This window comes from Mesoplodon bidens (assembly GCF_964165515.1).
Source record: "Mesoplodon bidens genome assembly, chromosome: 5".
Lineage (NCBI taxonomy): Eukaryota > Metazoa > Chordata > Mammalia > Artiodactyla > Ziphiidae > Mesoplodon > Mesoplodon bidens.
This window is the reverse complement of record NC_138161.1, coordinates 86,997,079-87,010,124: the sequence shown is the minus strand read 5'-3', so window position 1 is coordinate 87,010,124 and position 13,046 is coordinate 86,997,079. Positions and strand designations below refer to the sequence as shown.

At 37.8% G+C, this 13,046-nt stretch overlaps 1 protein-coding gene across 2 annotated transcripts in view; it reads right to left on the bottom strand.

Annotated features, from left to right (window-relative positions):
- Positions 1–607: 607 nt before the first annotated feature.
- PRKCI (protein kinase C iota) overlaps positions 608–13,046 on the bottom strand; it is an 87,500-nt gene continuing 75,061 nt past the window's right edge. For both annotated transcript variants that reach the window (XM_081234549.1, XM_081234550.1), the window contains 6 exons: positions 12,603–12,690; positions 11,464–11,589; positions 10,228–10,307; positions 8,365–8,454; positions 7,871–7,986; positions 608–3,256 (listed from right to left, as the gene is read on the bottom strand). In XM_081234549.1, coding sequence (XP_081090675.1) covers positions 3,169–3,256; positions 7,871–7,986; positions 8,365–8,454; positions 10,228–10,307; positions 11,464–11,589; positions 12,603–12,690 — 588 coding nt within the window. In that variant the 3' untranslated portion in view covers positions 608–3,168. The remainder of the gene's footprint in view (positions 3,257–7,870; positions 7,987–8,364; positions 8,455–10,227; positions 10,308–11,463; positions 11,590–12,602; positions 12,691–13,046) is intronic.

Sequence of the window (13,046 nt, the reverse complement as noted above, 5' to 3'; positions counted from 1 at the left end):
CTGTTTATATATGGACACTAGCTACAATTAAGAAAGAAGTTCTGGAACTCTAGAATACATCACTGTAGAACATGCTGTTCTGAATCTGTTTAAATTTGGTTCAGTTTTAAAACTAGTTAAAATGCTCTCTCTTCAGCTGATTTTTTACTAATTTGTTTTCCAACATAAGAGATATAGAGGGGTGAGTTTAAAAATATACTGAACAGGGCTTCCCTGGTGGCGCAGTGGTTGAGAATCCGCCTGCCAATGCAGGGGACACGGGTTCGTGCCCCGGTCCAGGAAGATCCCACATGCCGCGGAGCGGCTGGGCCCGTGAGCCATGGCCGCTGAGCCTGCGCGTCCGGAGCCTGTGCTCCGCAACGGGAGAGGCCACAACAGTGAGAGGCCCGCGTACCGCAAAAAAAATAAATAAATAAAAAGACAAAAATATACTGAACAGTATTTTATGAGTAGATGTCTACAATATGGCATCAGAACTACCAATGCTGCTTTAAGTACAGCAAAATTCCAAACTCTAAAATCTTCATTTTTCTTCTTGAACAAATTTTGATATGCCTTTGTTCTTTTACAAAACTCTGGTATGCTACATATTAAACATGTCCCAATCTTGATGAGTATTAAACATTTTATTTAAAGATTTGAAAGTAAAAAAAAAAGGTACACAAATACAGATCACATTATACCAAGGTAGTATTCTACATGACAAAAATCAAAACAAAACAAAATTTTAAAAGTAAATGTACAGGTACTAAACAAGCATAATACCTGATATGCATTTCAGGTTGCATACACATAGAGTGATCTGACCACATACATGCTTATACAAAATAAATTTTTTCTTAGAACACCAAAATTCCAACCATTCTGTCAACTGCCTTAGTCCCCTGGTGAGCAATTTGAAACAACTTCTATGTAATACAAAAAGAATTGGCATGGCACATAAGGACTACAAAAATCAGAATACAAGTTAAAACATATTTGTAATTTAATTCTGTATAAAATATACACAGTAAATCTTATTAGTTTAAAAAAAATATTTTAAAAAAAGGCCACCCTGAATAATGGTTAAAACCTCATCAAAGAAAAATGTTTCATCATTTGTAATATTGATAGAAAACTGATGGATTGTTTTTTAGAAGATATCTAACTTGAAGAAGTCATTTACTCAAAACTTATTTAAAACTGTAGATAAGATAGTACTGTCCACCCCTTCTCAAAATGTTTTATCATGAATACTCTCTCTAATATGTAACTAAGGACAAACTAAAAGAAAAACTCAAAAAAAATGTTTCTCAAAATGAGGTCCAAAGACCCAACAGAATTCTAAGGCAGGCCCAGTAATGTGCATATTAAACACACTTACTACGTGATTATTCCACATTCTAAAACTTGAGAACGAATGCCCTAAGGGAAACAGTACCACTTAAAAGCAAGATGATAAACATATTTCTGATATGTCAAAAATTTCTATAAATTTATGATTTGAAGTGAATATTCCTTTTGTTTTAAAACAAGTTTCAGGTCTTAAGAGAAACATACGTACCTCTTAAATAAACATGTAAATTATATAAACATTTCCTTGGAGGTTTTCATTGCTTTCAGACATAGCTATTCAAAGAAAAGAGAGTACATGGCCAGAAACTTTGGAAAAATTACATTTCAAATGAAATGCAGCATCCCCGTGCCCCCAAAAAAGAGATAATTTATTAAACGCCTACATATTTTAAATCATTCTAAATTTAAGACTAGATAGCTTTCCTAAAAGTTACATTTTACTAAGACTGGACAATTATAAGTAATTTAAATGATCATGGTTATTTTTTAAGTCCCTTTTCATAAAAAAAAATTAAAAATAAACAACAGAAGGATGCTATCATTGGCATCACTTTAAATAATAAATTGTTAAACACTAATATTAATAAAAAATAATCTGAAGAACTCTGCCCCTGAAATGTATTCTACTCTGATTACATGTGTTACCTACTTAACAAAAACTCACTTAAGGAGCTGGAACTGTGATGAGTGTGAGTGTACGTGCATATCCTGAAAATTTATTCATGTTTACTTTATTATTTTTTCTTGAGTTTCATTGAAGACTCCACAAACAGGATCCGAAAGTATGGATAATGTGGTTTGGGGAAGAAACAAGCATGGTTCAGACACTATTTGGAAGATAAATTATTTTCCTGTATACTGAATTATAAGGAAAAAATAGTATACATTCTGTGTCCACTGGATAATGGAATGCTTTTACATTTGGTAGCAAGTGAGTGCTTCCTTATTATTTAAGTCAAATCACAAAAAGCGACTGTGAGATTTACTGTCCAATAAGAAATAAATATTACCATTGCACTTTTCTGTATCTATTTTAAGTTTCTATTTTTTCCTTTTTATATACTGAGAAGTGTTCCATTTAACTGCATCCTGGGTTCTTTGAACTACATTTATTAACACTCCAGTTAAAGTTCCCACTACAGGGACAAGCTCAGACACTAACCCCTTAACATACTAAAGAAATCACTTAAATCAGTTTTTCAAAAACAGCTAATGATTTGGAATCTGATTCTTAATAAAATGTGCCTATTTTCTTCCTCAAGGAGAATCTGTATTCCCTCATTCTAAGCAAGCAACATCTTTTATTACCAATTTATAATTGTTGCCTTAAAAATCAATAATTTAATTTGCTAAGGCAATGATAAAATTGACAGCTGAATTTTTAAACACACAGAACTCAGAAAGTAGTAGGTAATACAAGTTGTATTTTGCGTTACTCTTTCATTCCAAAATTAAACACTTAAATGACTTCATGAGTATGACAAAAATCAGGGGAGGCTTATGATGTAATCCCACCATGTGCCTTAATGCAACAGATACTCTTTTTAGTCAGTACTTCCTTTAAACAAAATAGACAACTTTGTTATTCATCAGTAGGTTGCTGGATTACCAGTGTAACTAAATTTTGACATGATTGTCTGCAAACTAGTTTCATTTTTTTTCCATAGTTAAACTTAGATGTAATAATTGACTCTTACAGCCAACAATAGAATATACTGAGTGCTTTTTTTGCAGGTGAAAAATATAAAATGGTTCTTTGTATCCAGGCTGGTAACAAGTTTATCCATGCACTAAATGGCAACACAAGCAAAATGCATAGTTGAGAAAGGAGGATCAGACACATTCTTCTGCAGACATCAAAAGAGGATTAATGTACTCAAAACCTTCAAATTCAGACTGATCGATCTTCCTCACAATGTCACTGTTGAAAGAAAAATAATTTTCATCATCAAGATTTCTTTGATTTTTTACTTAAATGGAAAAATAAGATTAAAAAATTAAAAATAAGGCTAATTTATATAAGATATGGGGGGAAAATCTACAAGTTTTTAGATTAACCCCAAAACATTTTCTAGAAGAATCAGGAATGTTGAAAATCAAAAAAGACTAATAATCCCACGAGCAAGTTTAGAACCAAAAAGTAGTCCAAAACTGAAGACTGGGAATAAACAAGGTACAAATTATCATAATCCTGGGTAATCTTAACTTTTGACCTGAACGACATTCATAATTTAACATCCATGTCTGTATTAGTATGCAATTTAGTAGTCACCCCAACAGCCAGATGGAAGATGGTGAAGAGAAGGCCCAGAAGAAGTTAACCAAAATGAAAAGACAACAGGAAGAAGAACACTGAAAGACCTGGAGTGAGGAAGGGTCACCACAGGGAGACAGTGGGTCACAGGGAGCAGAGAGGCTGGCATTCTGCTACACTGGGCTCCTAGTTTAATTCACAAGAGTATTTCCATCAAATACTTTACTACTTAAATGTTCGTACTGGGGCTTCCCTGGTGGCGCAGTGGTTGAGAGTCTGCCTGCCAAGGCAGGGGACACGGGTTCTAGCCCTGGTCTGGGAGTATCCCACATGCCGCAGAGCGGCTGGGCCCGTGAGCCACAACTACTGAGCCTGCGCGTCTGGAGCCTGTGCTCCGCAACAAGAGAGGCCGCGATAGTGAGAGGCCCGCGCACCACGATGAACAGTGGCCCCCGCCTGCCGCAACTAGAGAAAGCCCTCGCACAGAAACGAAGACCCAACACAGCAAAAATAAATAAATAAAATGACGGAGGAATTATGTTTAAAAGAAAAAAAAATGTTCGTACCATACTGCAGAGCACCATGTTACACACAGACATAGTCTCTTCCTTCAAGAAGAGAAGATAGGTACTTCACATAACAGAGAGCAGTACCTGCTAAGTTTCCTACACGACAAGCTAAGTTGTACTCTAACCACAGTTCTAAAGAAAAAGGCGACTTCTACTTGGAGAAATCAAGAAAGGCAGCATCATTCCACAAACACTTACTGAATGGAATTATGAAAGATTATGTTAGGTCTGGGGAATGCCAGTAGTTTGTTAGAGTTAGAGCACAGGAACAGAAGGGTGTTAAGTGGCAGAGGACGTTGGAAGAAAGGTAATGGCTAGCTCAAAGACGCCAGTGATGTTTACACTACGTAGGTCCACCTTGATCCATCAAAGGTCTGGTTACATCCGAGGTAGCTCTGAAAGATGGAGAAGATTTCAATAGGTGAAAAGGAAGGAGGAATAGAGAGGAAGTGTTAACAGCATGCTATCAGGGAATGGTGAGTAACTGAGCCTGATGAGAACACAGTGTTTGTGTTAGAGTATAGTGAGAGATATGGCTAGAAAGTCAGGCTGAAGTAGATGGTGGGAGGCCTTAGTTACTAACCAAGGGGACAGACTTTTTCTGCTAGGCAATGTAGCAGTTACTGAAGGTTTCTGATGAAAGGAGTTAAAGAACTGGAGTGGTACTTCCTGAGTGTACCGCATAGGCTGCAAAGTAAAGAAGGAGTCAGTTAGGATGGCATGATATTCTATGTATGATGTGAGAGAGCTGAGCTGGGCTTATGGCAGTGGGAATGGAAACGACACAAGTGATGAAGTAAAGCAAAAAGAGACGAGGACTTGGCTGCTGAAGGTATTATATAGTTTGGTAAGGAAAAGTTAGAGTCAACAACCACTGACTCAGCACTTGAATCCAAATGCAGGACTGCACGGTGGTACAACAAGCAGAAAAGGGTAAATAAAAACAAGGACCCGAGTGAGAACAATTTAGACTTCATATGTCTGAGGTGCATATCTGACAAACTAGAAGAGATGTTTAAACTAGTAGAGGGAAATGCAGCTCAGGAGAGATATCAGGGCAGGGGCTAGGAGCTTTAGAAACCACCGCTCATTTACTCTTCACAGCACCTTGGGAGGTAGGCAATACGAGAAGACACAGGCTCAGAGAAGTTATGCAATTCACACCCAGGGTACCCAGCTGGTAAGAGGTGGCGTCGGGATTCAAATTCCTATCTTTTGGTTAAATCCAGTGCTCTTTCTAATACACAATGCTGCAAGAAATAATGATTTGGGTACACCTCTCCCTCCTCTAGTAGCCAGTAAGCTTTCTGAGAGACTGGCCTATGCCTTGATCATCTTTGAATGTGCAGTACTTAGCATAGTGCCTTTTGCTCAAGAATTGTTTGCCAATTTAGCTGGGAGTCATTTAATAGCTGGTATCCATGCTACGGGGGTGGCTGAAATCTCCAAGGTACAAACTGCATATAGCAAAGAGAAGGCAGTCATGAACAGAACCATGGAGCATCCTAATCTCAAGGGGACAGGGAAAATAAGATGACAAGTGGTTAAAGAGATGACGCAGAAAGAGGGTAGGCAGTGCCAACTAAAGCAGGCCATGAGTGCCAGACGCTTTACTGACATCAGAGGAGATGGGGGCAGATCAAAAAATGCTTTAGGGCTTCCATGGTGGCGCAGTGGTTGAGAATCCGCCTGCCAATGCAGGGACACGGGTTCGGGCCCTGGTCTGGGAAGATACCACATGCCGCAGAACAACTAAGCCTGTGAGTCACAACTACTGAGCCTGCGTGTCTGGACCCTTGTGCTCCACAACAAGAGAGGCCGCGACAGTGAGAGGCCCACACACCGCGATGAAGAGTGGCCCCCGCTTGCCACAACTAGAGAAAGCCCTCGCACAGAAACGAAGACCCAACGCAGCCAAAAATAAATAAATAAATAAATAAAAATTTAAAAAACTAAAAAAATGCTTTAAAATTTAGAAATTAAGAAGTCAATTCAACCTTCAACAGGTGAAAAAGCAGGTTAAATTGTAAGAGGTTAAAGTGTTGGCAGCAAGAAAGTGTAAGATAATCAATGTTGACTACTCCGAAGGAATTTAATAGAGATTGTGCTTATTTATTTTTCTTTTACCATAAGCATCTATTAACTATTTTTGAAAAAGCTCAAAGATGAAAGGAAAATGAGAAAAAAATGTGGTGGTTCAAAGAAGTGGAGGGCTTCCCTGGTGGTGCAGTGGTTGAGAGTCCGCCTGCCGACGCGGGGGACACGGGTTCGTGCCCCAGTCCGGGAAGATCCCACGTGCCGCGGAGCGGCTGGGCCCGTGAGCCATGGCCTCTGAGCCTGCGCGTCCGGAGCCTGTGCTCCGCAACAGGAGAGGCCACAACAGTGAGAGGCCCGCATACCGCAAAAAAAAAAAAAAAAAAAAAAAAAGCAGAAAAGAAGTGGAAAAAATTAGGATATTTGAACATGTTTATAAGTAGAGGGCAAGAAGCTGGTAAAGAGAAGTAAAGGAAAGTAGAGTAGTGGAGATAACTGACAAAAATGAACCCTGGAGGAAAAGGGGAGAGTACCCGTTGCCTTCCAAGAACTGGGAAGAAGCAAAAGTTTGGGAAGAGTTAGAGAGCAATTCTGAGATGCAAGGTGGTCTGGTGACAGCTGGAAAGGGAGTAAGCTCACAGCAGAGAGGTCTCAATCCTGGCAGTCAACTCAAGGCAAGGTTAATCCATTTAGATTGATGAAGGCAGGCGTAGGATTGAAGGCTTCTGAAATGTAGAGATAGTTTAGAACAGCTGCAGTGAGGAACGTGACAAGAACTAAAAAGATGTAAAAGTAAAATGACTGCCAAGCCGAAAGGGCTTTATGAGATGAGAGAATGAATCTGTAATGACAGGTGAAGGGTCAAATATCCCCAAGTTATTCTAAACTTTAAAAGATACAACATAAACACAAAAAGTATGTCAGATCACTGCTGCCTGGACTTGATATGTTGATGTAATCTTTTTAAAAAGTAATTTGGCAATACATATCAAGAGCTTTAAAAATTTCGCACCCTCTGACATAATTCCCTGTCTAGGAATCTATCTTAAGGTAATACTCAGGAACTCAGACAAAGATGGTCATCATCAAAATGGGAAACAGCGCAGTGGAGTGGAAAGAGCACAGGCCTTAGTCAGACTTGGGTTTGAATCCTGGCTCTGCCACCTCATAGCTGCATAACTTTGCTTAACCTCTCTGAGCCTTGGTTTCCTCATCTGTAGAACAAAGATGATGACCACTAGGTTTACAAGGTTGTTGTGAGAATTAGAGATAATACACATAAAGCAAAGAAGAAAATGACAATTACTGTTTTGATAACTGTATAATTCAAACATCCCATAACTGAATGTTAGATAAAATACAGCATAGAGGCTTCCCTGGTGGCACAGTGGTTGAGGGTCTGCCTGCCGATGCAGGGGACACAGGTTCGTGCCCCGGTCTGGGAAGATCCCACATGCCGCGGAGCGGCTGGGCCCGTGAGCCATGGCCACTGAGCCTGCGAGTCCGGAGCCTGTGCTCCGCAACCGGAGAGGCCACAACAGTGAGAGGCCCAGGTACCGCAAAAAAAAAAAAAAAAAAAAAAAACCCCAGCATAATCGGATAATGAAACACTGTGTAGCCATTAAAAATGGGACTTTCAAAGAACTTTAAAAATATTTCAGTCTATAGAATTACTTACTCATCATCTGGAGTGAGTTGGACAGGTTCATTAGTAAACTGAGAATCAAAGTTGTCCAAACCAAATTCCCCAGAAATATTTGGTTTAAAGGGAGGTACCACCTGCTTTTGCTCCATCTAGAAAAGACATAGTGGATGACAGCTCAAGCCTGCATTCTTAGAAATATTCCACCTCTACATTTCTCCTCTGTCCTCAGATATTTCCCAGTCTTATTAAAATGAGTCCCTAGGCATTGTTCTACAATATTCACAATGATGGAAATAATTTGCAAATCTGAACATTGATGCAGGCCTCAATAATATTACAACCTGCTCCATTAAATTAATGTTCTAAACTTTTACTGTTTCAAAAGCTTTTTTAAAAGCACTGAAGAGAGTGGTTTTAAATTATTTAAGCTGTGATATACTAGTTTTTCAATATTCTTTTAAGTTAATAAATTTTGGCCCATGAAAATAATGAAACCTAATATATAAAACAGTCCACAATTTACATACCATATCCCAATCAACATTTCGGAAGAATGGGTGTCCCTGAATATCAGCAAATCCTGTTTGAGGATGACAACCCAATCGTTCCTTTGGGTCCTATGGTGGAAAGAAATGTTTCAAGAACTGGGTGAATATCCTGCTTTAGAATAAATCATCTTTGTGACCTGTGTTTTGTGTCTATTATATGATACCTTTATGTGTGAACTCAGAATGGTCTACCTTTCTTTTCTAGAAAGTGCAACACTAGATACTCAAATGAGTATCTGAAGCTTGTGACAAGTAAGATTTCCTCATGGCTCTCTCTCCAGCTATCCTTGTAATTCAAGTGGAGAGATGTCGCCACACCTTGCTAAAGAAAAATGGGAGGAAAAAGAGCAGCAGAATCAACTAGGCAGCATCCAGCTCTTTCTTTGACATGGGTTAGAGCGATAGTCAAAATATACAACCCCCCAAAATTTACAAGTTTGTTTTTTAGCTCAATTTAAAAGTCCTATGCCCAATTACAACAACCATAATCTGTGTATAGCGCAACGATACAACCATTATCTGAATCACTGGACTGAGAAGGGGCCTGCAACTTATAAAATTATCATGAATGAGAACATGTTCCCATTTTTCTTTGCAGTAAAAGGCATTTTGTTTTGCATACTGACACTTCTCACCTTCACTTTTCACTGTGTTAAAGCTTAGGTTTCCAGTTTAAATCTTTCCTCACATAAAATACTCATTTAAAACAAGCTTGAATTTCTTATTTTACTAAAATTCATCATTATCTTATCTATTTATCTTAGAAAATAAATGCAGGGATTCCCTGGTGGCGCAGTGGTTACGAATCCGCCTGCCAATGCAGGGGACAGTGGTTTAAGCCCTGGTCCAGGAAGATTCCACATGCCGCAGAGCAACTAAGCCCGTGTGCCACAACTACTGAGCCCGCGCTCTAGAGCCCGTGTGCCACAACTACTGAGCCTGCGTGCCACAACTACTGAAGCCTGCACACCTAGAGCCTGTGCTCTGCAACAAGAGAAGCCACTGCAATGAGAAGCCCACACACTGCAACAAAGAGTAGCCCCTGTTCGCTGCAACCAGGGAAAGCCCACACAGCCAAAAATTAAAAAATAAATAAAATTTATTAAAAAAGAGAAGTAGATTGGTGTTAGAGAGAGGGCTCTTTAAATAAATAAACAAATAAATAAATAAATGCACATCAGCCTACTTTCTAACCTACCATTTATTTAAAATAAGATTTTAACGTAAGAATTGGAAAATTGGTTGGTGTGGAAAAAACCTACACATTTGGTGTTAGAAGTGTTATGAGTAAAGATAGTTCAGAATCATAATCTTAGATAGATCCTAAAACTCTTCTAGCCTACCAACTGCAACAAACAACAGAATTTTCAGATGTTCAGATTTTTTAAAGCGCCGATGATAGCATTTCATTTCCTCTGAATATTATCTAATTATAGGGTTGTGATATGAGAATTTGTAGGGAACACTACTGCACTAAGTGCTCAATAAGTTAAGACATTCTACGAATAATTATCTAAAGAAAACTGAAAAACAGAGCTGAAAGTACAATTGAGGCTATCCCCAGAGATGCAATTTTTCCCTGAGTACATGGTATTTTTCACTTACATTAAAAACACCATATGTAATATAAAGCTGGGGATAAATTATATTGGCAAAATGGAAAGAACACCTCATCTCGGGATCTAATTCTGTCAACCTACTCTTTGCTGAAGAGACAAGTTCCAGATCTAACTGAAAAATTACATACTCTGATGTTTTGGAATTTTACGTTGCCTGAACCTCTCCTTACCAGCTTCATTTGTATAGAGATAAATCACTAAAGATTTTATACACAATTTATACCTTGTTGAGGAAGCTCTTCAGGACACTTGCAGCTTTTACAGACAAAGAACGTGGTATGCGAATTTGTTTTTCCAAAATAACTAGAAAGATAAAATTTACGGCATTATATTTAACTTTTACAGGGCTTTAATCTTTATATTTTTATTATGAGGTATTTAAGGCATTCTAGCAGAAAAAAACAAAGACATTACATACACTACCTAAGCGTCTTGTGTACTTTCCCAGTCCCATTCCTCTCCTTCCTTCTCAGAGACAGCCTCTATCTACTCTGAACAGTTTTTATTATTATATGCATATGTTTTATTCTTTGACTACCTTACCTTAGTTTCCTCATCTGTAAAATTGGAATAAAAATAATACTTGATTCATTGGGGTGTTATGAGGTTTAAATGAGTTAGTATCTGTAAAATGTGTGGCACATTACTATATTCAACTTTATTAGACGTTGCCAAATTATTCTCCAAAGCTGTTGTGTCCATTTTCACTCCTGCCACCAGAGTTCCAGTTGCTCCATATCCTCACCAGCACTAGTATTATCAGACTTTAAAGTTTTTGCCAAATGTGTAGGTATAAAATGGCAGCTCATTAATGTTTTAATGTGCACACCCCTAATTAGTAGTGAGGTTGAACGTCTTTCCATATATTCCACAGCCAGCTGTATTTCCTATTACATGAAATATCCATTCATTTCCTGTGATGGCCTTAATTATGAAATGTAGAATTTTATGGCAGTCTTCGCACTTCTTTGGACTGTGTGTTGGTAGGGGAGGGGTCCTTGTGCTTGTCTGCTTGTTTCCGTTCTGTTTAATTCTTTGTATTTCCAATTGTGCGGCTTTTTTCTTCACCTTTTGATCCCTCTTATCTTCTTGGTACTCTGCTTTTTCCCCATATTGCTGTTGGACTTATGCATTCAGCCTCGTGGTCCAGGTGAAAAGACTGTCCTCTCCAGCTACACAATTCTTTCCTCCAATCTCTGTCACATACAATCTGAAGGAAACTCTTTGTTATGTTTTTGAGTATGAGAAGGTAACTGGCAAATGTGAACAGACTAAGAGGTAGGAAGGATAGATGAAAACAACAACAACAACAAAAACAAACTCAAAGCCTCACATGTTAAGGACTATATTGTCCACATTATTCTCCTCTTTCTTACTCAAAGTAATAACTTGAGCCATCCTCATTCATGTTCTAGAATAGATTATTCACAGTGAATCTCTGTAAAACACTGCAAATTACCTTGAAAAAGATAATCCTCTGTGTTTTGATCAGGGTTATCTGAGCTCCCAACAATATCAAATGGAGACCTTCCTGCCATCATCTCAAACATTAGTACTCCAAGAGCCCACCAGTCGACGCTGAAACCTTCAAAAAGAAATTTTAAAGCAACAAATTATCCATTCTGCATTCTAAAAAGTCAGTAATTTGAGATTCATTTTATTACATAATAAAAAAATAAACATAATGAAAAAGTAAACTTGAAATGCATTACAACTATCATGGTAGGCATCGAGGATTATAGGAATATTTCACTTATCAAAAAGGGGAGGTACCTAAAAGATAACTTTAAAAATAAAATATGGAAAATGGAACATAAGTTTTGCTTCCCAAATATGCCTGTAATTTCAGACTCATAGCCTGTATCTAATATTTTGTTTTGAGGATATAATGAAATTGTATTTGAGAATAACCTTCCTTGATCTGAAACGTGATCTTCTGCTAGCTGACTAAAGATCCCTGAAGGACTTTGGAACTGGATTATGAGCAGCTATCATAAATACCCATCCTCCTTTACAACTGCTGGAATCAAAGGGCCAGAATCCAAAGGGTCAAATGTTTTCTTGAGATAAGCATATCCTCTGGTTCTTGAAAAGCAGACAATCTTTCCTCCATCTTTCAGATTCCTGGGGGAAATACTGCAGGAAATCTGAACAATCTTCCAGAGGTTTATGACTCTGGAGTCACATGGCTGATTAAATCCCAACTCTGCCACTTTCTAGCTACATGACCTTGGGCAAGTTATTTAACCTTTCTGTATATCAGTTTCCTTGTTTGTAAAATGTGAATTAACAGTGCTTACCTCATAGGATTATTAAGAGGATCAACTTAGTTAACATATGCAAACTGCTTAGAATAGTGCCTAGTACTCTTAAGTGCTTGCTACTAATAAAATATTATTTAAATTTGCACCCCCAAATACTGCCAAGGTCCCACCGTCTCTGATTTCAGAATTTGGGGGTTTTATGTAGGTTTTAAGAAGATCAAGAAAGTTTATGTTAATAAGCTCAGTATTGAAATACTATAGTGTACTATAATGCAATTGGTACCACATTTAACCACCCTTCTAGCACATAGCCAAAATACCACCAATTTATTACCATAATCTTCTCCTCTTAAAATTTCAGGAGCAATGTAATTAGGAGTACCACAGAAAGTGCTGGTTGTATCTCCTGGCCGTAATCCTTCCTTTTATTAAAAAAAAAAAAGAAAAAAAATAATAAGATGCAAAATCTGTTTTAAATTCACCTCTTTTATTTCATCTATCACATAAGGTCAGCATCTATAGGTAATAATATATTGAGCTTAAATAAAATATCACTAGCACAGTTGCCTTTATTATTAAAATCATGGGTTTTTACTAAATACCTTAAAAAAAACCTGTCCTCACTAGAGGTAGGTAAAGAGTCAGTTCAATTAAGATAAAAATTGCACTTAAAATAATTTATACTCAAGTAAAATTGTAATAGAAAAACTTAAATTACATGAGTAAAAGGAATCATATTGTATGAAGAAAAGAAGCTCTTTAAATCCCACCTCCTAAC